The sequence below is a fragment of the Mercenaria mercenaria genome, chromosome 7 (genome assembly GCF_021730395.1).
Source record: "Mercenaria mercenaria strain notata chromosome 7, MADL_Memer_1, whole genome shotgun sequence".
In the NCBI taxonomy this organism is placed as follows: domain Eukaryota; kingdom Metazoa; phylum Mollusca; class Bivalvia; order Venerida; family Veneridae; genus Mercenaria; species Mercenaria mercenaria.
In genome coordinates, this window is record NC_069367.1 from 81338618 (window position 1) to 81365967 (window position 27350).

At 37.0% G+C, this 27350-nt stretch overlaps 1 protein-coding gene across 1 annotated transcript in view; it reads right to left on the reverse strand.

Annotated features, from left to right (window-relative positions):
• Nucleotides 1–27350, reverse strand: part of LOC123553804 (dehydrogenase/reductase SDR family member 12-like) — a 56879-nt gene that overhangs the window by 19306 nt on the left and 10223 nt on the right. Inside the window, exons 2-3 of the mRNA XM_053548780.1 lie at nucleotides 935–1004; nucleotides 223–356 (exon numbers count right to left, since the gene is read on the reverse strand). Coding sequence (XP_053404755.1) covers nucleotides 223–356; nucleotides 935–990 — 190 coding nt within the window. The 5' untranslated portion in view covers nucleotides 991–1004. The remainder of the gene's footprint in view (nucleotides 1–222; nucleotides 357–934; nucleotides 1005–27350) is intronic.

The window sequence follows — 27350 nt, forward strand, 5'->3', positions numbered from 1 at the left end:
AGCCGATAGGGCTGACAATATCAGTAACACCCGAGCCGATAGGACTGACAGTATCAGTAACACCCTCACTGCCAGGTGATATTTATACAACATCAATGTATTAAGATTATTTAAAAGGAATGAAAGCGCAGCATTATAGTTTATTTTTCTAAGACAAACAATAATTTAATTCTTTATACCAGAAATACCACTAAACCATTCAAATAGTGATATGAAGGATACCTTTCTGAGCAAGACTTAATGCGGTGGCCTTTCCAAGGCCGCTGTTTGCTCCGGTGATCATGTAACTCCTGTCATTTATTAGTACATCAAGGTCACCTGGGTTAAAGTCCTTGCTAGCAGATGCATAGCCACTCCTGAAACAAATAACATAGCTCTGTGAATGTGAAACAAGATACATTTCAACTAATGCCCATTCATTATTTCCAAATACAGTCAAACCTGTAAGTAAAGACCGCCCTTGGAAATTGACAAGAGCGGTCTTTGTTGACAGATGGCCTCTCACCACTGGAAAATTTACACTATGGTTCATAGAGGTTTCTGGTGTTGAGTGACTTTGTTGGTGGAATCTGTGCTCCATTACGTAGTCATGCAATTACCAAGCAACCTGATTCAGCTTAAATCTTAATCTTCTTTCGTTACTGTCTGAAAAAACACACCATTAAAGTTTGACATGAATCCAAAAAGAGTAAATTCTAGTAATCATGATAAAAGGCAAGAGTCAAAATTCTGTTTGCTTTTACACTGGTTTTCAGGTGTAATTTTGTGTTTATAAATAAAGGTCTGGTCTGGAAAAATTGTTCCGTTCCGTTAGAGGGGTATTGTACTAATAAAAGGAAGCCAAATTTCGAGACTGCAAAATTCCTACCTTTCAAACACGTTTTTAGTATTCAGGGGTTCCTGTTTACAGGGGTTTCACTGTATTCATTTTTACCTTGTATATTCTTTGAGTCCTTTAACAAACCAAACTGTGCTTCTAAATATTGACATGGTTTACAAACAAGCTGCAAAAGAAGAACACAATGTTATCATCATTGGTGAAAAAAACAGGACTATGTACAAACAACAGAGGTCAAAGAAATGCTAATTTTTTTTTTAAATGGTCACAATCCCAGTCCATAAATTGTTAGACCAGACAGTATCAACACTATTATCTTGTACCTTACATGTTAATTACAGGTACAACAGATTCTTATAAGTTTTTTTTTATTTTACAAAGTCTCTAAAAATTTTGCCATACGAATATTATCGTGGACGAATCCGAAATTACTCTTACGTAACACTTCGTTTTGTTAAATTTTGAGTTTTAGAATAACTGTCATCAAAAACACTTTTAACATTTTTATGAATTATATTGTAAAGAATCAAAATACACAAACAAATTCGTTGAATATTGATTAGATAATCTGTAACATTAAATGAAAAATATCCAAAATATACATTACAAACCCGGAAATGTCCAATACGTCACCATAAGTTGTGTAGTAATAAAACTAAAAGTCGGCAATTTTGTACCATATGCGGAGCCAAATGCTTCTAGGCTATCTTCAACTTCAACTATCTACTGCCGAACAATCGATTATGACTGGCAGGCGCTGTCAGGAAACAGTGTTTTAGTAAAAATGTTACGTGCAAAATTAAAAAGATAAAAGACCCAAAGTATACAGTTTAAAATCAGTGGATTATAGTATTTAGAGAGACTGCGAGTCCAGCCCGCTGACAAATGTCTGCAAATTGGGACTGGACTGGATATATATTGGTAAACTGTTCCATAGTCTGATAGTCCTGGGGAAAAAGGAATTTGCATGGTACGATGTTTTTGACTGTGGAATTAAGTAATTTAAATTTCGTGTCTGTGTGAGATGATGATGGTCCACAGCCACAAATTCATTTCTTATTTTATAGAAAATAACCAGGGAGGAATGATTTCTTCTTTGTTCTAGGGTCTTCCAATTTAGTTCTGATAACATATCTGAGACGCTACTGGTATACTGATAGTCATTAAAAACATAGCGGGCTGCAGATCTTTGTACCCTTTCTACTTTATGAGTGAGATATTTTTGCCAGGGGTGCCAGACCGTGGAACAATACTCGACCTGGGGGCGGACATAGGTTTTGTAGGCCATTTCTTTAACCTGTCTGTTGGTAGTCTTTACATTCCTTTTGATGAAGCGAAGGGTATTACTGGCCTTGGATTTATGTTATTTATGTGATTTGACCAGGTCAAGTTATTATTTAGGGTAACACCAAGATATTTTGCATGGTCAGTGGACAGAAGTTGGACATTATGTAGGGTGTAAGGATATATAACAGGATTTCTTTTACGATATATTCAAAGAACTTCACATTTATCGGGATTAAATTCCATTGACCATTCTTTTTCCCATTTTTCTAAACAGTAGAGGTCTTGCTGTAAGCTTTCTGCAGAGGATTTAGATTTGATGGTAAGGTAGACAATGGTGTCATCAGCAAAGAGACGGGCTCGACTTTTGATACTATTGGGCAAGTCATTTATGTAGGCGAGAAATAGGCAGGGGCCAAGGACTGAGCCTTGAGGGACCCCTGATAGGACAGGTAACCTTTCAGAGACTTTACCCTCAACAAGGACTTGCTGAGATCTGTTACTGAGAAATGACCTTATTATTGATACCTAGGTATTTGAGTTTGTGAATCAGTTTATGATGATCTACTTTGTCGAAGGCTTTACTAAAATCCATAATAATTACATCAGTTTGTTGACCTTTTTCAAGATTATCTGCTATTTCTTGGGTAAAACCTATGAGTTGGGTCTCGCAACTATGTTTTGACCTGAAACCATGTTGTTGTGGGCTAAGGACGTTGTTCTTGTCGAAGTATGACATTATGTTGGAGACTAGTATATGCTCTAATAATTTGGATGCTAAACAAGTCAGGGAGATGGGCCTATAATTACTGGGTTTAGATTTCTGACCTTTTTTTGAAAACTGGTGCTATGACCGCATGTTTCCAGTCGTTCGGAATAATGCCAGTTTCAATTGACCGCTGGAAGATGACTGTTAGAAGAGGGGCAATTTCATTATGTAGTTCTTTAAGTAACCTAGGTGAGATTTTATCTGGCCCTGATGCCTTATGAGGGTTTAAACCTAGAAGTAGTTTGTCTACACCTTCGACACTTATACTTATTGGAGACATAGGCGGGTGGGTAGGAGTGGAGGCTGCACTTTTCGATAGTTTCTTAAGGCTGAGTGGGCTGGACGGGAAAAAACAGATTCAAACTGACTGTTGAGTATGTTGGCCTTGGTGACTGGGTCTGGATGTATCTGACCATTGCTACTAAGTGGAGCTATACCAAAGTTTTCAGTTTTGTTGTGCTTAATAAAAGAGTAGAATTTTTTCTTTTGACCTTCACCAGAGTTGTCTGTAAAAATTACGGATTCGAGGTATGACCAATAAGCACTTCTGATTTGTTTTTGGATGCTAGACCTGAGGGCTTTAAACTTTTGGACTTTAGTGGGGTCTTTGGAGGGTGACCTTTTAAGTTTGGAATAAAGTTTATCCCTTTTCCTAATGTTTCTAACAATGTCCTGTGATATCCAAGGGAGGTCAGCACGTGACTTGCATAACTTACTGGGTATATGGATAGATGATAACCTGTTTATTTCGGCTTTCAGGCTGTCCCAAGAGGTGTTTGAATCAGCATGGTCTAACTGAATAAATTTATCAGAGTACATCTTCATGTCTCTCCTGAAATTTGTCCAATCAGCCTTATTGTATGATCTAACCAGGCTATATACCAATAAAATAAATTATTTTTTGTTTCATATAAAATTCAGCTACTTCACAACAATTTTGTTACAGTTTCTAGATTTTCACTCCGTTGTAGACCTATTTTCCACAAGATATCCATACATTTGCTTCAAGAAAACGAAAAGAAAAAGGGGTGTTGAATAGATGCAGTGAAATGCAAGTCAACTGGTCAGGTACCCTCATATTGCCGCATTTTAGAAAGCGGTTCGCATAATAAACACCATACTTTCGGTTTCTGGTAAACAACTCAAAAACATGCGAATATTAGCATGAAAAGTGTCCTATTTTATGTAAAATTCATTCCACGAGCGAAATAATGCCCGTTTGGCCCAAGCAAATGCGCGAGAAATGGAAAAATTGGGATCTATTTATTAGGGACTTCTTTCGACTACACCAAGGAAGCACAGACCGAATTACTTCATTATAACCTCTAGGCTGAGAACTGAAAAAAAAATCTTCTTGCTATTTCTGATCTGCCTGGACAAAATCCCCCTGTGAAAATATTAAGTTGGACAAAATCTCTCCTGTGATAAATTTTGGAGAGAACAAACAGCCCCGCTTTTTAAACTAAAAATATCCCCCTCATCTAAGTAAGGCACCTTGACTCTATCCAGACGACTGGGATCCATTGAGTGGTTGACGAGAAATAGTCTTTAAGGTTGTTTATACTTTTAGCCCTATATAACCCCCGAAAGGGGCTAATTGCTCCCATGAGAGAACTTTATAATGATCCTACAGACCAAGTCTGATGAAAATCCATCTAGCCGTTGATTGAAAGAAGTCGTTGAAAGGTATTTCTAACTTTAACTCTAACAGCCCTTACAGGGACCAGTTTAATATCCCTTCTATTTGGGATAAGTTTATAAGGTTGAAGGAAATACCAACATTGCAGATGAGCAGAACGGCTTTAGGAAAGACGAAGTACCTTCCTTGACATACAATTTACTGAGATACACTCTGGAACAGGCATTACTGGCAACATGATGCGTGCTATAAACTATCTCTACGCATCTGTTTGATTTTGTGCGAGGCTGAATGCATTTCAAACGGATTAATTTTATCTACATTGGCTTGTCTCTTCTGCTTTTAATTCATACATCAACGATCTGCCGGTATTGATTGACGTAATTGTCGGTAACGAGCGTATGTGTATATTGTTATATGTGGACGATATTGTCCTTCTGGAGGGCGTTAGTGTCACTTTGTAGTGAGTATTTAGAACAAATTTGGATTTACCTGACATTTTTCTTGAAATTAGCGTCTGGTCCTCGGATTCACAATGTAGAAATTTGATTTATTTAACCTGTGTGATTTTACAAAGGAATGCATATCGGCTTACATTATGTAACAAACAATACACAAGGATTTAAGATTTGTGTAAGGTCGCACTGTTGGTAAAAGAAGCACTTGTTGTAAGAAATTCTATCCAAAATGCATAAAAATTCAAATGTTTGTTTTGTTCATCCTCAAGATACATTCTCTTGATTATATATTTTGTCAAGTTTGTTTATATTTTGTATGAATATGACAATTAATTAATGTACTATGTACAAGTCGGAAATAAAAATCTGTTCTGTACAATAAATAGAAGCCGTTCCAGTAAAATCTAGTCTCTCCTTCATTCTCTTTTTCGAATAAGTTTGTTATACAAGATATGGAATAGATTGTAGCATAGATCTTTCTTTTACAAGATACAACGCCACTGCTATAGGACGTATACAACATGGATTCAGTGGGTAAACAGGTATCGTACTTCGGTTGGTTGGCGCTTTTCAGAGTTGGCGCTTTTTCAGTGAGTTTTTGTTTTTTCAGTAATTACCAAGCAGCATCACTCGCCTATAATGATAAATTGGCCTGTCAAACACATCCTCTCCCAAAAAGCTATTTCCAAACAGTAACAACGATTGCAATTTTTCATTCGTGCAACTTTCGTATCCCGAATTGGAAATTCTCACCCTTCCCAGCGTCAATCCGTATACGTATTCAGGCCCTTATGAAAAAAAAAACAGAGCAATAATTTGATGGAGGCTGGGGACCAGGTGGTAGGAGATGGTTGCATGCTCCCCTAGAAAGTTTTCATACATACATGCAATTAATATGTACGTTTTCTGGCTATTTTACGTGTAATTTCCTACATAATGTCCATCCTTTAATTTTCCCAAACTTAACCTTATTTCAAAATATGGTTGTATAATACAACTGCGACTTATATTGACTATAATAATCAAGAACTGGATTTCTTTCTATCGATCCATGCCATTCTTGTATAAAATTATCTATAACTCTATTCTTAAAAATAAGTGGGAACATATACAATTAAGGCCAAACAAAATACGAAAGAGACCAGAAAAATGGCAGGGGCAAATAAATCGACCGACGTGACTGAAAAGGCAAATGAGGAAAAAAAATGACCGGGTCAAGTACCTCGTTGCCTCAATAGTCGATAACGCCATGGTTTGTATTTAAATATTAAAAATGAAATAATGCATTTAATAATACATTTAGTGCTTAAGTTTTTGTTCTCATTTTCACTTTTATAACTGCCTTTTATGCCAATTATATGCGGCAAAATAGATTGCTCTATCTAGCTTTCTCTATTGGCACATAGATCAGTACTGCAAATAGGAAACGTGTCCATACGTTTCTACTAAATGCCAGTACAAAAAGAGGGAGCCTTTCACAGCACATCTTTATATCATACGACCATGTTCTAAATTTGACTATAAATTATAAAATGATGGGAGTCTTAGTCATTAGCTCACAAAACACTACTTAGCAAAGTGAGAGTTCTCAAAGACACATACAGTGTTGAGACTTCCATGGAGTACGAAATGTAAATCTTTGCATGTAGATTTTTACATATTTTATTTGTTTTTATTTAACAAAATTAAAGTCTTTTGATGCGCACTAATGTGTGTTTTTTAATACAATCATTGATATTCCTATACATGTATTTATCTCAAAAAAATTTGGAAAGACCATTTTTTATTTTTCATATATGAAACCGCTCAGCCAAAATGTTACAAAAGTGTAAATTAACATCATGTGTAGGTATTTTTCTTTGCATTAACGCTTTGAAAAGTAAATACCTACATGAATGTAATCCATAAAATTGAAGAATTACTATCGTGATACATACAAAAATACTGTCATTTAAAATTAAACTACTAACCGTTTCCGACTGATAATTTTGGCCAATCATACACCCCTGGTTAGAAGTCGGTGATAGATATAATACATTGTATAATCTTGCCGTAATTTATAAATATAGATAAAAAAATTTTTTTTAATGTTTCCAAGTCAACAATTTTTGCCATTTTGCACTAACTTTTTTTTCTTGCTTAAGCTACCGTCAGAGCCACTCCCCCCCCCCCCCCCCCCACTCCCACCCTCGAGAATGCAGCAGATAATTTCAACATAACTTTATCTAATACATAATCAGATATATTTCTATGGATAGACGGCATGCAGAGAAGACCCCCTGCCTCCTAATCCCTTCACTCAACGTAGGGTGCGGGACGGGAGAGGCACGTCAACTCTACGAGGGACTAGTGACAGCAGCAGCCAGCGACTTTGCCGCTCCAACCGCCCTTACAAGGGCGACCTTGCTTGTCTGCAGTATCATAGTCTTGTATTCAGTGTTGTTATATTTTCTGGTCCTTTGGGGTCATGGAGTCCAACTGATGTGTAATAGTGTTCAGTTTAAGCCGGTGCTAGTGGGCGTGAGGTGTTGCATTTTTCATTACCTCTCATGAACAGACACAATCAAAATTCTACTTGGTTGCATTCTTTGCTTCCAAAGGATATTTTTACAGATTTTGTTTGCAACCACGTCCCTTATCGGGTCACTAGCTGTTGTTCTAGGTCTCATTGGCCGTGACCGTGAGTGACTCACTTCTCCTGGGGGAAAGTGTGACACTTTTGTGGTGAAAGACGATTAATTTAAAAATGTTAAAACCCACAGAATTTCACAAGGTAACATTTGATGAGAAAGCTATTGCTGGGAAGAGAAAGGTCTCTGCTACCCGTATATATAAGTCAAAGTATGGGAAAAATATCTAGAAATATGAGAAAGTCAAAGAAAACAATTTCAGGACTGATAGATGCACGACTGTGTTATCATGTATAACGGGTAACATGAATAGCTTACTTTTCTATTGCAGTGGTATAACATGGACATGATTATGATTATCTAACAATTTCACTCTATAAACAGATTGTTTCCCTTGTGTAAAGAGGGCCTAGGGTAAGTCTCTACCATTTAGCTTCAAAAATTCTCTTTAACGGCATGCTTGGTGACATGCCAGAGCCCGTACTCTTACATAGCGTGGCTTTTATGGCCATATGGTCCCTTATTAAGCATAAACACTGACTGAGCCTTCATATCTTCTCTGGTCCTGCAGTAAGTGCATCTGTCAAGAAGGCATTAAGCATTGACAGAACTAGGCCATAATTATATTGGCATTTTTCTGTCAACTGTCTTGACTGTTCAAAGCCAGAGGAAATGGCCCTGTAAGGTGACCATTTCTTGAAAGACATGCTTCCTAAAACTAATAGTGATGTCGATATGGTCTGCAGGTAAGCCGTTAGGCCTTCTAATCTCTATGCTCAACGTGGCGTTTCTCAGGGGAGGGGCGCAGTACAAGCGACCAGCGACTCCAACTGCTTCCTATTGGCGGCCATAACTGCCCTTGTAAGGACAACCATGCTTCTCCTGTATTGCCAGCAACCGGACGTCTCTCATTCACTGTCGTTTTGGTCTAACTGGCTGTGGAATTGACTGGAAATTGCAAAGAGGTAAATTATCTTAACCTATTTGATTCAAAAAGTCTCTTTAAAGGCATACCTGGCGACATGTCGGTGGTCTGTACGCTACTTAGCAACCAGAGGGCCATGGTGGCCCAAGATCGCTCACCAGAGTTACAGAGCTTGCTTGAACAGTTTTGTTAATTGATGCTATTCAAGCAAAATATCTGTGAAACTAGAAGATGCTTTTGTAGAAAAGGGTATTTCTCCAATGCATAGGGGTCAGGGGTGAAAATCAAAGAGACACTGATGGTTGGCTGCAATAGGGATCATCTACTAAACATGTCCAATCATCCCACGAAGTTTCAACATTCTAGGGCTAGTGGTTCTCAAGTTATGGATTGGAAACGGTTTTCCATGTTTTGGTCCATGACTTGACCTTTGATCGAGTGACCCCAAAATCAATAGTGGTCCTTTACTCTGCATGTCCAATCATCCTATGAAGTTTCAACATTCTGGGTCAAGTGGTCCTCAGGTTACTGATCAAAAATGGGTTTCCATGTTCAGGCCCCTGTGACCCGGACCTTCGATCTAGTAACCTCAAAAATAATAGGAGTCATCAACTTTGTAAGCCCTATCACCCTATGAAGTTTGAAGGTTCTAGGTCAAATGGTCTTGAAAATGAAGCGAGCCGGACAGATGGCCCCTGTGCCTTTGACCTTTGACGGAGTGACCCCCTAAAAAATTAAGGGACATCTACTCTGTAAGTCCTATCACCCTATGAAGTTTCAAGGTTCAAGGTCAAATAGTTCTCAAGTTACTGATCAGAAATGGATGTCCATGTTCTGGCCCCTGTGACCTTGACCTACTCTGCATGTCCAATCATCCTATGAAGTTTCAACATTCTGGGTCAAGTGGTTCTCAAGCCATTAACTGGAAATAATTTTCCATGATCAGGCCCCTGTCCTTGACCTTTAACAGTTACCCCAAATCAATAGGGGTCATCTACTCTGCATGTCCAATCATCCTATCAAGTTTCAACATTCTGGGTCAAGTCATTCTCAATGTATTGATCTGAAATGGTTTTTCATGTTCAGGCCTCTGTGATCTTGACCTTAGATGTAGTGACCCAAAAACAATAGGGGTCATCTACTCCATAAGCCCTGTCACCCTATGAAGTTTGAAGGTTCTAGGTCAAATGGTTCTCCAGTTATTGATCAGAAATGAAGTGTGACAGAAGGACAGACTGACTGCCTGATGAACGGATGGGCAGGGCAAAAACAATGTTTTGGCATTGTATGTTCATCTGTCAATTTTTCTGCCTGTCTGAAACCATATCTATAACAAGGTGTAGAGTATTTAAATAAAACATGATAGAAACATTAACTGCTATAGGGAAATGTCACCCTGCAAGTTTTGGTTAGACTGCAAGAGTAAGACAAGAGTTATGGCCCTTTTTACATGCATTATAAATTTTATAATATATTTATACTGTTTTATTCCATTTTCTGTCCATCCGGAGTCATATCTCAGATATGGACAAAGGTATTCAATACAACTTGGCTGAAATGTGAACTGCTATAGGGCAATGATTTATGATCCTTTGTACCTTAATATTCATATTACATATCGCAGGCTTCGAGTGAAACAGGTCTATCTGTATATATCTAAGCCCTTGATATATAGTGCTTTATTCCATTTTCTGACCGTCCAAAGGCATGCCTCAGACATGGTTTGAAGGATTTCAATAAAACATCAAAATAATATCAACTGTGGCCCTGCAAAATTCAGTAAAATTGCCTCAGGAAAAGTTATGGTCCTTAGTACTTATATAATGCTTACTATATAGGCCATTTCTTTGCAAATTTAATGTCATTTTAAGATCCATTTTTTGCAATGAGATATTGTGACCAAACTTACTACATAATTATATAGCTTTCTTTTATCTATACATTCAATTGCATTTAAGTGCTTTTTGCAGGCAGATAATGTTTCTTCAATGGTAAAACCTGTATCCTATTCAGCTTGGGATACCAATTCACTGAATTTGCTTGTTTTGACATAGGGATAGTGTTTTGTGACAGGAAGATATTTTAAAGTTTCAACTCAATAAATATGGGTGGGTGATGACATTATGTGTTTGTGGGGAAGGGTTTGGGGGCTGAGGTTAGGAGAGTGATGACAAAAGGATAAAGTTTCCATTATATACATAAAGGGAAAAGTGACCACTGCCCCTGGCATCATGTTTTTTTAAGAAACTGAATAATTTCTATAATATTCGTAAAGGATCACCCAAACACATTTGTGTAAAACTATTTCAAAATCTGACAAGCAGTTTCTGACAAAGAGATTTTTAAAGAGCCCACTATATACATATAGAAAAAAGTGACCACACCCCTTTGCGGCCATGTTTACAGACAAATCAGAATACTTTGAACCTTGACAGCAGTTCCTGACAGGAAGATTTTTTTAAAAATTTAACTATATACATACAGGGTAAAGTGATCATAGACCCTGGAAACCATGTTTTTTGACAAATTGGAATAATTTGAACGCTCATGATAGAGGATCACAAAAGGACCATTTGTGTAAAATTATTTTAAAACAGGACAAGTGATTTCGGAGGAGATGTCATTTCAAAAGCTCTTGCAATCCCTATGTGCAGTTGAATAATCAAATAACCAAACCGTTTGAATAATTTTGGAAGTAGACCACCAAAGGAACATCCAGGCCATGGTTTCAGAGGAGATGACGTTTGAAGACAAGAGGGTCATGATTACCCCGAATCGCTCACCTGAGTAATATGAGCCACATGTTTCAAATGGCAAACTGACGCTAAAATATTATAAAGTAGGTCAGTAGGACACATTCATGGTCACTGAAAGTCAGTTTTAAGATTGGTGTGCAAAACTGTACATGTCATCTAAATTTAATGGCTGTATCTTAAAAAACAAGCAAATTCGATGAATTGGTATCCCCCGCCAAAAGGGTTTGTGGTGAGGAATGGCAAAAAGATATATCCGGCAAAAAGTTAAGAATGTTAATAAGAAGCAAATAATTTCATTAGTCAAAATCAATTTAACAGAAAACAAATGTTTAATTAAAGAGTACATAATAAATGTATGATACTTTGATCCTGACTAAAGAATTTATTTTGAATGGGATATGCTTACTGTAATAAGCTTAGCTTTTAAAGTTAAATGCAGTTAATTGAATTGTGAGCTTGAAGTTTAACTGGAACGAAATGTTATCTTTGAGTGGTTTGGCACCAGGTGTTGCTGTTTAACATGTACATTTGAACTTAAAAGAGCAGATGTCCTTGAGAGAACACAGGTAAGATATCTTGAACATGGCTGAGGGCAAGGTTTGTGCAGTCACAACTTAACATGTAATGTTGAAGGTTTGAACATTTAAAAAAAAAAAAAAGGAATGGAAATATATATATGTATATACATATATTTTTTAGGGGGTGGGGGTGCAGGGGAACGGGAGAGGAAACAAAATTTCACATGTTGATTATAAATATTGATTGAAAATTAAAAATGAAAAAAAAAGAAAAAAAAAAAGGGTGAAGTTGGGGGTGGGGGGGGGGGAGGTGGAGGAGGATACATGATCAGTGGTGGGCATGACTGGGTGGAGAAGTGAGGTGGGGGAATGGTACAACTTGGAAGGTTTGAAAAAAATCTAAAATAAGAAATGAAAAAAATATGGCCTCTAGAGAGGTCACAAAGTTTTTCTATTTTCAGACCTACTGACCTAGTTTTTGACCGCACGTGACCCAGTTTCAAACTTGACCTAGATATCTTTAAGGTGAACATTCTGACCAATTTTCATGAAGATCTCTTGAGAAATATGGCCTCTAGAGAGGTCACAAGGTTTTTCTATTTTTAGACCTACTGACCTAGTTTTTGACCCCACATGACCCAGTTTCGAATTTGACCTAGATATCATCAATGTGAACATTCTGACCAATTTTCATGAAAATCCATTGAGAAAGATGGCCTCTAGAGAGGTCACAAGGTTTTTCTATTTTTAGACCTACTGACCTAGTTTTTGACCCCACGTGACCCAGTTTCGAACTTGACCTAGATATCATCAAGGCGAACATTCTGACCAATTTTCATGAAGATCTCATGAAAAATATGGCCTCTAGAGAGGTCACAAGGTTTTTCTATTTTTAGACCTACTGACCTAGTTTTTGACCGCACGTGACCCAGTTTCGAACTTGACCTAGATATCATCAAGATGAACATTCTGACCAACTTTCATAAAGTTATCATGAAAAATGTGACCTCTAGAGTGGTCACAAGCAAAAGTTTACGCACGCACGCACGGATGGACGACGGACGCCACGCGATCACAAAAGCTCACCTTGTCACTTTGTGACAGGTGAGCTAAAAAAAAAAAAATTTGGGGGGCGGGGAGGGGGAGGGGGTGTGACCAAGGCAAGTGGGTGACCAGGTGTGGGTGTGCAACTTCACATGTTTATAATAAATGTTCACAGAAAAGAATGAAAGAAATTTAATGAAATTCTGCCAAATGGTAAGTTTGTTATGTACATATATGTGGATTTTTAGGGCAATAACTCTGAAGTTACAAAAGAAATCCGTACAAAATTGTCTGTGCACAACCACATTATAGTGCTCTAAATTCTGTTAAAGTTTCATAGTTCTAGGTCAAATATATCAAAAGTTATGATGCAGAAACTGCCATATCTATAGATCTATAGTACCCTATATAGTTAACATAACTCATAGTGGTGAACATGTATATGAAGTTTTAAATAAATATTCCCAACCATTTCCTAGATATGGCTTCGGACGGACGGAAAGATGGAAGGACGGACGGAAGGACAACGCCAAAACTATATCCCTCCGACTTTCGTCGGGGGGATAACAAGAAAGTAGGTCAGTAGGTCAAGGTCACAGTCAAGTGACTCCTAATTGCTTAGGGTCATCAGGTAATTATAATCAAACAGTCTAGGAAATGTAATTTGATAATTTTTGAAGTATTTATTCCTATAACAAGTGAACCCCAGGGCGGGGCCTCTTTTCATCCCAGGGTCATAAAATTTGAATAATCTTGTTAGAGATCCACTAGGCAATGCTACATACCAAATATCAAAGGCCTAGGCCTTGAACTTTCAGACAAGAAGATTTTAAAAAAATTTCCTAAATAAGTCTATGTAAAATTTGGATCCCCCGGGGCGGAGCTTCTTTTCACCCAAGGGGCATAATTTTTACAATCTTGGTAGAGGACCACAAGGCAATGCTTCATACAAAATATCAAAGGCCTAGATCTTGCAGTTTCAGACAAGAAGATTTTCAAAGTTTTTTCCTATACAAGTCTATGTAAAACTTGTGACCCCCCCGGGGCAGGGCCTCTATTCACCCCAGGGGCACAATTTGAACAATTTTAAAGAGGACCATAAGATAATGTCAAAAACCAAATATCAAGGCTCTACGCCTTGCAGTTTTGGACAAGAAGATTTTTAAAGTTTTTTCCTTTCGGTTGCCATGGCAACCAGTTCTGTTCTTTGAACAATTTTGAAAGGGGGCCACCTAAGGATCACTCCTGTGAAGTTTGGTGTAATTCTGCATAGTGGTTTTCAAGAAGAAGATTTTTTTAGAAAATGTTGACGGACACACGACACACAACGCATGACGGACACTGAGCGGTCATAAAAGCTCACCATGAGCCTTTGACTCAGGTGAGCTAAAAAGTAAGGAGGGACAGATGGACGCTGAATGATCACAATAGCTCATAATGATGAAAGAAAACAAGGTTTGATGAAGACAAATCCAGCAGTTTATGAGGTCATTTAAAGGCATTCCTAACTCTAGCAGCCCCTAAAAGGGGCCAAGCGCCCCACACCCTACCATACCCCAAATTTTGTAGAGGACCTTATAATGATGCTGCTACAGACCAAGTTTGATGAGGATCCATCATGAGGCTCATGAGAAGAAGCCTTTTATAGGTATTTCTTTTTTTGGCTCTATTGGGCCCAAAAAAGGTTCTTAGTGCCTCCATTTGAACAAATTTGAAAGAGGACCTTATATGGTGCTACAGACCCAAGTTTGATGAAGATCCATCTAGCGTTTCATGAGATGTTAACTGGTATTTCTAATTTTAGATGCAGCGGCCCTTAAAAGGAGCTAAGTGCCCCAATTTGAAAAAAATTTGGAGAGGACCTTATAATGACCCTTCAAACCAAGTTTGCTAAAGATCCACCCAGCGGTTCATTTGAAGGTCTTAAAAGGAGCTAAGTGCCCCCATTTGAACAAATCTGGAAAAGGACCTTATACTGATCATGCTACAGACCAAGTTTGATAGGTTTATGAGAAGAAGTCTTTTAAAATGCTTTTCTATTTTTAGCTCTAGTGGCCCCAAAAAGGGGCCCAAGTGCACCCATTTAGAAAACATTTGAAGAGGACCTTATATTGACGCTACAAACCAAGTATGATGAAGATCCATTTAGCATTTTATGAGTTGTTTAAATGTATTTCTTATTTTAGCTCCAGCAGCCCCTGAAAGGGGCCAAGTGCCCCTATCTGAACAAAATTTGGACAGGACCTTATAATAACGCTACAGACCAAGTCTGATGTAGATCCATCAAGCGGTTCACGAAAAGAAGTCTTTTAAAGGTACAGTGGAACTCCTGAATACTGGACCTTCCAAAAACTGGTAACTTCTGAAAACAGGACAATTTTCCTCCCTCTATATTCTATATACATCTTAACACCGGACAATATTTTTGAAAAATTTGTTTTATTTCAATATAATTTTACTTCCAAAAAAACGCACAACACAAACAAGTAGATATTTGTTCGAATGCAAATCTGTGCCTCCGGGAAAATTCCATCTTTGATTCCATTGAATTAGCGGTGACAGATTATTTTGACATGCAATAGAATCACAACCTATAACAACCTGTCAATTAAAGGATCAATCACCGCCAAAGATCTTCATGATTAGATAATGATCTTTAATTAAAGAAATGATTGGCAGTTTAAATATTGATGCTTACATCAAACATCATCATGGACTTTTAATTATAATTGCTGTAGCATAATTAATTAGCCAGCGTGAAGATTTAACTTAAGACAATGGTTTGATTTCATAATTGGTCGAACAGTTTCTCAAACTGTCACAACTTTAAAGCTGGATGTAGGTATGTAAAAATTTTAGAAAACCTTTAAAAATCACAGCATTTTAAGAAATCTTCATCATTTTCATAATAAAAATGTCTAATACAATGTAGAAACACCATAAAACTGAACTACCCCTACAGGAGACAATTAAAATAATGTGCAAGACTGGACCTGTTCTAAATCACAAAGAACGACTTATGATTTGTACAAAACACGATACTTCCAAATACCGGAAATTTCCAAAAACCGGTCCTGGTCCTGAGGGTGTGAGGTTTTCGGAAGTTACACTGTATTTCTATTATTAGCTCCATTGGCCGTAAAAATGGACAAAGTGCGCCCATTTGAACAAATCTTGGAGAGGATCTTATAATAATGCTACAGATCAAGTTTTATGACAATCTAGCAGTACCTGAGAAAATATCGTTTACAGGTATTTCTAATTTTTGATATAGTGGCCCTTAAAAGGAGCCAAATACCCCCATGTAAAAACTAGATGCCCATGGGCAACATGTCGAGCCTGCCCTTTGACCCCTAACTTTGACCTTGACCTCTGAGATAGAGTCAGTCTCATTGTGTTAAACATTCATGCAAAATATAAACAAGATTCCTCAATGCATGCCAAAGTTATGGGCCAGACAAGATCTGATATGACCTTTGACCTTCAACTGTGACCTTGACCTTTGAGGTTAACATTCATGCCAAAGATAAACAAGATTTGACCTCAAACTGTGACATTGACCTTTGAGATAGGTAACCTGGGGTTTTGTGCATGACATTCCAACTCACTGAGGTTAACATTCATGCCAAATATAAACAAGATTCTTCAATGCATGTCAAAGTTATGGGCCGGACAAGACCTGACATGACCTTTGACCTCCAACCACTGACCTTTAAGATAGGAACCTGGTGTATGCGCATGACACTCCGTCTCAATGAGGTTAACATTCACCCCAAATATAAACAAAATTGCTCCATGCATGTCAAAGTTGTGGTCCGGACAAACAAATTCTGACGAACCCAAGCATTGATGCACACACACTAAACAGCCATTTGGACAACTATGTCTTCACTTCAGCAAGCAGGCTTAACAAAAATTGGGGGAGGACCTTATAATAATGCTTCAGACAAACTTTGCTAGAGATCCATCAAGCAGTTCATGTGAAGAAGTCTTTAAAAGGTATTTCCAGTTTAAGTTCTAGTGGCCCCAAAAAGGGGTCAAGTGCACCCATTTGATCAAATTTGAGAGGACCTTATATTGATGCTACAGACCCAGTTTGATGAAGATCCATCGAAAGGTTCATGAGAAGAAGTCTTTTAAAAGGTTTTTTCTATTTTTAGCTCTAATGGCCCCAAAAAGGGGCCAACTTCCCTCATTTGAAAAAAAAAAATATGGGAAAGGACCTTATAATGATACTACAGACCAAGTTTGCTAGAGATCCATCAAGCAGTTCATGTGAAGAATCTTTCAAAGGTTTTTCTATTTTTAGCTCTAATGGCCCATAAATGGGGTCAAGTGTCCCCATTTGATGAAACTTGGGGGAGGACCTTATTCCGATACTACAGAACAACTTTGTTGGAGGTCCATCAAGTGGTTCATGAGAAGAAGTTCTTTAAACAGTTTTCTATTCTTAGCTCTGGTAGACTCTAAAAGGGGCCAAGGTATTCCATTTGAATACACTTGATACAGGTCCATGCCAGGATGCTACTGACCAAGTTTGGTGCAATTCTGATCAGTAGTTTCAGAGGAAAAGATGTTTCCATAAAAATGTTGACACAATGACAGGCTATCAATCTATACTAATAGCTCACCCGTAACAAAGTTCAGTTGAGCTAATGAAAATATAAATATGTATCTTAAAATAATAGATTGCACACAATATCACAAACATCTCTGTTCGTTGGGCTTATAACCCAATAAATGTTACTGTTCTCTTGAAATCGACACTTGTGTTTCAAGGTTTAGATTTTCTCTGCCCTTTCAGAAAGCCAGAGCAGCACCCAGACCTGGCTCCAAATTTTTCACAACACTTCACCATTTCTGCTATGACCTTTTCGCACTTTGATTCCTGATAGTTCATGGCTAAAATGGAATATAACTATCATTAAAACACTTAAATATCTTTTTTAATAATATCAAACTCATCTGTCATATAATATTAAAAGACAAGAGCTGTCCATAAGACAGTCAATGCTTGACTATTCGAACTGTTGTCCCAGAAGCAGGAGTATTACACTAAATGTTACAAGAGCTTGTCGAACATGAAATGCGCCCCCCACTCCCACCCCCTTGATGCATTCAGTAATTGCACAAGGAACAGAAATAATATGCTCACTGTAAACAAAAGTTCTACTGTTCTGGTCCAATCTGACCTGCACCTTTAACCTTTTAACCTAACAAGAAATCACAGAGTGATCTTGGCACCGACCACTGAGCCATTTTTGAATGTTCCAAATTTCAAGACTAGCTCAAGATCAAAATCAAGGTCAATTTTTTTTTTGGTACAAAACACTGTGCATGTGGTCCAAGTTTGAAGGCTGTGGCTTGAGAAATGTGAAAGTAGGTCACTAGATCAATTTCAAGGTCAAAGTTCATTTCGGTAGACAGAACTATGCATGTGCTTCAAATTTGGAAGCTGTAGCTTGAGAAATGTGAAAGCAGGTACTAGGTAAAAATCAATGTCAAATTTCAATTCAGAACACAAATATATGCATGCATGCATGCAGTCCAAATTTGAAGCCTGTAGCTTGAGCAATGTGAAGGTAGGTCACTAGGTCAATCTCAAAACCAAAGTTCATTTTGGTACACAAAGCTTTGCATGTGGTCCAAATTTGAAGGCTGTAGCTTGAGAAATGTGAAAGTAGGTCACTAGGTCAAAATCAAGGTCAAATTTTATTTCAGAACACAAAACTATGCATGTGGTCCAAATTTGAAGCCTGAACCTTCAAAAATGTGAAAGTAGGTTACTAGGTCAATAACAAGGTCAAAATTTGTTTCAGTACATAAACCTATGCAGGTGGTCCAAATTTGAAGGCTGTAGCTACAGAAATGTGAAAGCAGGTCACTAGGTCAAGGTCAACTCATGTCAAGGTTCATCTTGTCACTCAAAACAATACATGTGGTTCAATTTTGAATGATGTAGATTATAGACATGCAGATTCAAGTTTTTCCCTATACATGTATAAGTCTTTATGAACCATGTGACCCCGGGGTGGGGCCATATTTGATCCTAGAGGGATAATTTGAACAAACTTGGTAGAGAACCACTACATGATGCTACAGTACAAATATCAAAGCCCTTGTCTTTGTGGTTTGGACAAGAACAAGAAGATTTTCAAAGTTTTTCCCTATATAAGTCTATGTAAACCATGTGATGCCCAGGACAGGGCCATATTTGACCCTTGGGGAATAATTTGGATAATCTTAGTAGAGGACCACTAGATGATGTCATATACAAAATATCAAAGCTCTAGGACCTGTGGTTTTGGACTAGAAGATCAGAAACCATTTAACTGTTCCTGGCAAATGTGACCTTGACCTTTGCCCTAATGACCTCAAAATCAATAGGGGTCATCTGCTGTTCATGACCAACCTCACTATCAATTTTCTTGACACTAGGCCTAAGCGTTCTTGAGTTATTGCCCTGAAACCATTTTACTGTAACTGGTCACTGTGACCTAGACCTTTGACATACTGACCTCAAAATTGATAGGGGTCATCTGCTGGTCATGACCATCCTCCCTATCAACACTCATGAACCTAAATTACATCAAAATCCCTCCATGCAAGAAGAAGAAATGCTCCAAACAAAATCATTCTTGTATCTGACCTTTGGCCTCTACATGTGACCTTGACCTTAGACCTAGGGACTAGGTTCTTGCGCAGAACACTCCATCTTATGGTGGTGAACATTTGTGCCAAGTACTATTAAAATACCTTTAAGGATTGTTGAGTTACAGACTGGACAGGAAAAAAGCCCTTGTGGCCTTTGACTTCTAAGTGTGATTCTTGACCTTAGGCTTAGCTATTAGGCTCAGGGGTTGCGCACAACACATTGTCTCATCCAGGGGAATATTTGTGCAAACTAATATTTAAATTCTGTTTTGCATGACAAAGTTATAGACCAAACAGGAAAAAGTCCCACTGACCTCTGACCTCCCAATTGTGACCTCGACTTTTGAGCTAGGGGTCCGGGTTTTGCGCACGACATGTCTCATCATGGGGAACACTTGAGCCAAGTAATATAAAAATCCCTTCATGGATGGCTGAGGTCTGGACTGGACAGGAAAAAATCCCTGTTGACCTTTGACCTTCAATTGTGACCTTAACCTTTGTGCCAAGGGTCCCAGATTTGCACAAGACAAGTCGTCTCATCATGGGGAACATTTGTGCCAAGTGATATTAAAATCCTTTAATGAATGAAGGAATTATGGACCAGACACGAAACAGACTCTGTTCATGCTATGTAAACATTTGACTGCCAAGTGTGACCTTGACTTTTGAGCCTGGGGTCTGAAAGTTGTGCACGACACATCATCTTATGTGGTACATAATGTACCAAGTAATATTAAAATCCCTTCATAGATGGCATAGATATGGACCGGACAGGAAAAAAGCCTTGTTGACCTTTGACCTCCAATTGTGACCTTGACCTTTTAAGCTAGGGGTCCGGATTTTGCGCGTAACACATCGTCTCATTATGGGAAACATTTGTGCCAAGTAATATTAAAATCCCTTTGTGGATGACAGAGTTATGGACCAGACACAAAATTGCGGATGGACGGACGGGATGATGGATGGAAAAGCGCATTCCTATAGTCCCCGAAACTGGTTCTCAACCAGTAGGGGACTAATAAGTTTCAAAGCAATATGCCTTCAGTTAATAGCTATATATGCACTTGCATGCAAAACTTTAACCAAGGTGTGACACCAACACCAGTGCAAGTAGAATAGCTCTGACTATCTTTGAATAGTCAAGACAATATTGATGGAAATAAATAATTATTATAAGATTATATAGCAATGTCCCTCTTAACAAACCAAGAGAGAGGGAACAAGTTTAAAACATAAAATCTTTAGATGTTTGAAGTACATTGTTTGTGTATTTATGTACATGTTTTGTTTAGAAAGTTTTTTTTAAGCTATCTAAAGTGGAAATAATGCTATAGATACTGTTCTGTAAATAGATTCATGCATCAGACCCTAGATACACATACTAATAAACTTTGATAATGTGGCAGTTGTCCTCAATACAACCGACATTGTTACTTTGCAGTATAGCCCTAACATAATTTTAGATGGATTATCTTTGAACACCCCTTGACTTATTGGATTCAACTGCCACATTATCAAAGTTTATTAGTAGATAAAGGCTATATTTACTTGTTTACAGTTATACTGCAAATATTTACTTTTGTTTACACTTAACACTGCAACTATTTATTTGTTTACAATTATTCTGCACATTCCTACAATATGAACAAGAGCTGTCTGTTGAAGAATTGATGTATGGTGTCAAAATATAACCAGACGTTCTTAAAGAAAAGAAGGAAAATAGATAAGACAAACAATGTATCTGTATTTGTGGAACTGGATATGTCTCCTACTATATGGCAATGAGTAACATATTATTATTATTTACTAATGTCTATGTAAAAAAAACATAACTGAGCCAAAATCCTATGAAAACTATGATTGTATAAAGTGGTCAAAGTGAACCAATTTTCAAGTCCAACTAGAACTGTCACAGGAGTGACTCATACCCCCACGATACGGTCTTGTCACAGAAGAATGGCAACCATAAGAAATCTTAAAAATACTTTGGAGTACTTCATCCTGGGCTTCCACATATAAGTAATACTAGTATAATACTAGTATAGTAATACTAGTAAATATATTAAATCTCTAATATTAGAGATACACTAAAAGTGAATACAAAAAAGTGTCTTACCGACCCATGTTACCACAGAAAAATGTTTTTACTTTTTATATAGGACTTATAATAAAAAAGTTAGAAAAATACCTAAAATATTGAAAATCTAAAAATAGGATTTCTAAAAATAGACTTATTCCTGGAATTTAAGGGGAAGAAACTCAGTACAAAAGTTAAAAAAAGGTTACTTCCCTTGGGCTCTAAGCCAATCAGAATGAGATATAGTGAAAATACATCAAAATTAAGCTTGAACTCTAGGTAAAAGGGGACACAATTCAAGAAAAATTAGTGTCAGAGTTATGCACCTTGTGTCACATGATGTGGGTGGTCTCAGGAGGAACATCTATTTTAAGTCTGAATCAAATCCATTCAGTAGTAACTGAGATATAGTGAAAATACATCAAAATTAACCTTAAATTCTAAGTAAAAAGGGGCATAATTCATGAAAAATTGGTGTCAGAGTTATGCACCTTGTGTCACATGATGTGGGTGGTCTCAGGTGGAACATCTATTTTAAGTCTGAATCAAATCCATTCAGTAGTAACTGAGATATAGTGAAAATACATCAAAATTAACATTAAATTCTAAGTAAAAACAAAGAAGTATAAAATACACAGAATGGCAACTGGCTGTAATCTCGCGTGAGCTCGTGTCATAGCGTGATTCGGCGTTATCTTACTAAAAACAAACATCAGCGAGCATGGAGTTACAATGTGTACCTTTAAAACTACATTTAAAATACACGTTAGCGTCTAAAACAAAATTAGTTTAATGTTAAATGGTACACGTTTTTTTTTGCCATCGAAAGGAGCGTGGTCATACGGTGATAATTATTTTACCGATGAATAATTGCTTTCGCAAACAAAATGGCGCGTGGAGAAAGCGCCACTTCCGGTAAACGAGATCTCGTTTTTTTGTCACGGGAGGTTGGCGAGATTTGCTCTATATGCCTTTCAAGTTGCCAATCTATTTATTTTTATAGCTCTTTGGTAAAAAGGGGCATAATTCATGAAAAATTGTCAGAGTTATACACCTTGTGTCACATGATGTGTGTGATGAGGTGGAACATCTATTTTAGGTTTGAATCAAATCCATTTTGTAATAATTGAGATATAGTGAAAATACATCAAAATCAACCTTAAATTTAAAGTAAAAGGGGACATAATTCATAAAAAATTTACGTCAGAGTTAAGCACCTTATGTCAAATCATCTGGGTGATGAGGTGGAACAACTATTTTAAGTTTTAATGAAATCCATTTAGTAATAACTGAGATATAGTGAAAATACAACAAAATTAACCTTAAATTCTAAGTAAAAGGGGACATAATTCATGAAAACATGGTGTCAGAGTTATGCACCTTGTGTCACATGATGTGGGCACATGATGTGGGTGATGAGGTGGAACATCTATTTTAAGTTGAATCAAATCTATTCAGTAGTAACTGAGATATAGTGAAAATACCTCAAAATCAACGTTAAATTCTAAGTAAAAAGGGGCATAATTCATAAAAACAAGAGCTGTTGGAGGACAGCAACGCTCGACTATTTAACAGCCTTGTCGCTTGAATGAATAAGAAAGTCGAAAAAGGGGCATAATTTAGTAAAAAAGTAAAATAGGGTTATGGAACCTGCATAGTGCTTATCAGCTCATGACAGTGAACTAGTGTGTGAAGTTTCAATCCTTTCCCATTAGTGGATACTGAGATACCAGCTTACATACAAAAACTTAACCAAAAATTTCTATGTTGAAAAAGGGGCATAATTTTGTAAAAAAGCAAAATAAAGTTATGGGACCTGCTTTGGGCATGTCAGATCATGACAGTGAACAAGTGTGTGAAGTTCAATCCATTCCCATTAGTGAGTACTGAGATACCAGCCTACATACAAAACCTTAACCAAAAATTTCTAAGTCGAAAAAGGGGCATAATTTTGTAAAAAAGCAAAATAGAGTTATGGAACCTGTGCAATGTAAGTCAGTTTATCACAGTAAATAAGTGTGTGAAGTTTCAATCCATTCCCACAAGTGGTTACTGAGATACCAGCTTACATACAAAACCTTAACCAAAAATTTCTAAGTCAAAAAAGGGGCATAATTTTGTAAAAAAGCATAACAGAGTTATGGAACCTGTGCAATGTAAGTCAGTTTATCACAGTGAATAAGTGTGTGAAGTTTCAATCCATTCCCACAAGTGGTTGCTGAGATACCAGCTTACATACAAAAACTTAACCAAATCGGGACGCGGACGCGGACGCCGACGCATGGGCGAGTCCAATAGCTCTACTATTCTATGAATAGTCGAGCTAATAAAAATGGTGTCAGAGTTATACACCTTGTGTCACATGATGTGGGTGATGAGGTGGAACATCTATTTTAAGTTTGAATCAAATCCATTTAGTAATAACTGAGATATAGTAAAACTACAACAAAATTAACCTTAAATTCTAAGTAAAAGGGGACATAATTCATGAAAACTTGGTGTCAAGAGTTATGCACCTTGTGTCACATGATGTGGGTGATAAGATGGAACATGTATTTTGAATCAAATCCATTTGGTAATAACTGAGATAATAGATTTCGGGACGCGACAAAACTGACTCCTATATACCCCCCTCAAACATGTTTGGTGGGGGTATAAAAATGACCATAATTCAGCCAAAATACTTCACAGAGTTACGTACTCTTGCTTACAGACACAGACTGTTATAATAAACAAGTGATAACAGCTTCAAAGCAAGAGTACCAGAATGTCACAAGATATGCCCATCACAGCAAATTTCTAGCATCGGTATTTGCAAATGGAATTTTAATTTTGTGGCAGTAATTATTGTATTTCTTTTGTTTTTCTAATTCCACATAAAAACTCCTTACCAGGTAGAGATACCTTAAAATACACCAAAAATTGGAAAGTAGCATCTATGTTGTACCACAGAAAAGTGGTCTTGGTTTTTCCCTACGGTCAATTATAAAAAAGTTACAATATAAGTTATTTATAGTAACAACTAAAAGAAGTTAATCTTTATAAAAAAAAAAAAAATCCCACCAAAAGTCCACACAAAAACCCTTACCAGGTAGAGATAGGTCGAAATATACCTCAGAATTGGATGTAACATGCATGTTGTACTACAGAAAAGTTACAATACAAGCTATTTATAGTAACAACAAAGGGAAGTAATTCTAAAGAAGGGACCTGCGCATGACACTTGATGGTGTACAATTGTGCCAAGTTACATCAAAATCCCTCCATGCATGAAGAAGAAATGCTTCGGACAAAGTCCATGGTTCATACAGAATATCAGAGACAAAATTCAAGTACTTTTCAAGGACTTTTTACGATTTTTCAAGCACTATTTTTTTTCAAAACCACGACCTAATCTGAACCACTTTTATTATGTAATGCAAAAATAAAAAACCAACACTTGTCACACCTTTGAAAATGACCTTATTCGATTATTAGATTGATGTGATTCACTCTTTTGCTGAGGTTTAACGCTTTTCTTGTGATTTTTTAGCGCACTCCTAGTCTCCTACTAATGATACCTCAAAATTTTGTCACACGACGTACAAATACACTTCGTTCTGTCTGCTCTATAGGGCTTCAGCCACTGTTTATATTCGTCTTTTGTCTCCCACTTACTTGAGTAAACATGTTTATTATTCTTACACATTTTAATTCACTGGAAACATGCACAAATAGCTAAAAATTGCGAGTTATTATTCCCCGTATTTTTTTAAAGGCATACAGACTCTAAATAGCCTGAGCACCTATGAAACAAGAGCACCGCCTTGCGGGTGCTGACGCTCATCTGATTTTTTTTGTATAATAGAAATATTGTCCTACCCATGATTTTCTAAGTCTAAAAAGGGCCATCATTCTTGCAAAAAGCAGGATAGAGTTATGTTTCTTGATGTACAGTGTCCACTTATGATTGTGAAAAACTGTTGCAAGTTTTAAAGCAATAGCTTTGATAGTTTATGAGAAAAGTTGCCTTAAACATAATACTCAATCAAGAAAATGATTTTCTAAGTCCAAAAGGGGCAATAATTATTGCAAAAAGCAGGATGGAGTTATGTTGCTTGCTGTACAGGGTCAGCTTATGATGGTGAACAAGTGTTGCAAGTTTCAAAGCAATAGCTTTGATAGTTTAAGAGAAAAAGTTGACCTAAACATAAAACTTAACCGAGAAATCTGATATTTTCTAAGTCCAAAAGGGGCCATAATTCTTGCAAAAAGCAGGATGGAGTTATGTTTCTTGCTGTACAGGGTCAGCTTATGATGGTGAACAAGTGTTGCAAGTTTTAAAGCAATAGCTTTGATAGTTTAGGATAAAAGCTGACCTAAACATAAAACTTAACCAAGAAAACTGATTTTCTAAGTCCAAAAGGGGCAATAATTCTTGCAAAAAGCAAGATGGAGTTATGTTTCTTAATGTACAGGGTCTGCTTATGATGGTGAACAAGTATTCCAAGTTTCAAAGCAATAGCTTTGATAGTTTAGGAGAAAAGTTGACCTAAACATAAAACTTAACCAAGAAATCTGATATTTTCTAAGTACAAAAGGGGCCATAAATCTTGCAAAAAGCAAGATGGAGTTATGTTTCTTGCTATACAGGGTCAGCTTATGATGGTGAACAAGTCTTCCAAGTTTCAAAGCAATAGCTTTGATAGTTTAGGAGAAAAGCTGACCTAAACATAAAACTTAACCAGGCAACGCCGACGCAGACGCCGACGCCAACGCCGACACCGACGCCGACAACCGCTCAAGTGATGACAATAACTCATCATTTTTTTTCAAAAAATCAGATGAGCTAAAAATGGTAGTCGCATAATGGCGGATTCAAACAGTTCTCAGTTTTTTTTGCTGTAAGAAGGATTTTCCTTGGAATCATTGCTATATATTGGTTGAAATCATATTGCATGCCTATACTTGACATACTGGTAGCATTTGCATGTTGAAAAAAGACTCCAAACTGATTTAACATGTGAAATTTATTCATACACCCCTACCCTAAATTGTGATTGTCATTTCAGTGTAAAAATTACGGTGTGTCCGTTTGACCAGAAATATTTTTCTTGCATCAAACATGACCCCTACTTTTCTTTGGATATTTTTACAGTATTAATGTTGATCTACAAGAAAATGTAAGCTAAAGAAATTTAAAATGGGTCTAGGTGTGTATTGCAGCATTGTGAAAACTTGTCATTTTATATAGAATATATAGTGGTGGCTATTTAGTGTGTTATTACCTATAAGAATTGTCACCCGATAGAATTACTAAAATTTTCTGTCGTCTGCAAATAAAAAAAAAATTGTAAACATTGCACATCAACCCAGACAATTGATTTTTGAAAGAATTAAGCAAAAAATAAATGATAATTCTATACCGGTGGGGGAAAAAGGGTGTCGGAAATGGCTTGGTTGTACGACAGTAAATAAAAATCCTAGCTATGGAAAAATAAACACAAAACTGCCTGGAGAAACTGTCAGAAAACAATATTATGTGCACAGACTTATGTGTCAGGCCACTAGAAATATTTTAAAAATACCCGAAGGCCTACACTTATCGCATATATGCCATTTTTCTCTTTGTGTGAACCCGGAACATTTGAGCAGAAATGTGGGGACCAATGCTCGGGCCATAAGTTTAGGGAGTTTTCTTTCAAGGACTGTATTCTATGGTATACAGTAGTTTACTATTTTTGTATAATATTTTTGATAAATATAGCACTATTATATA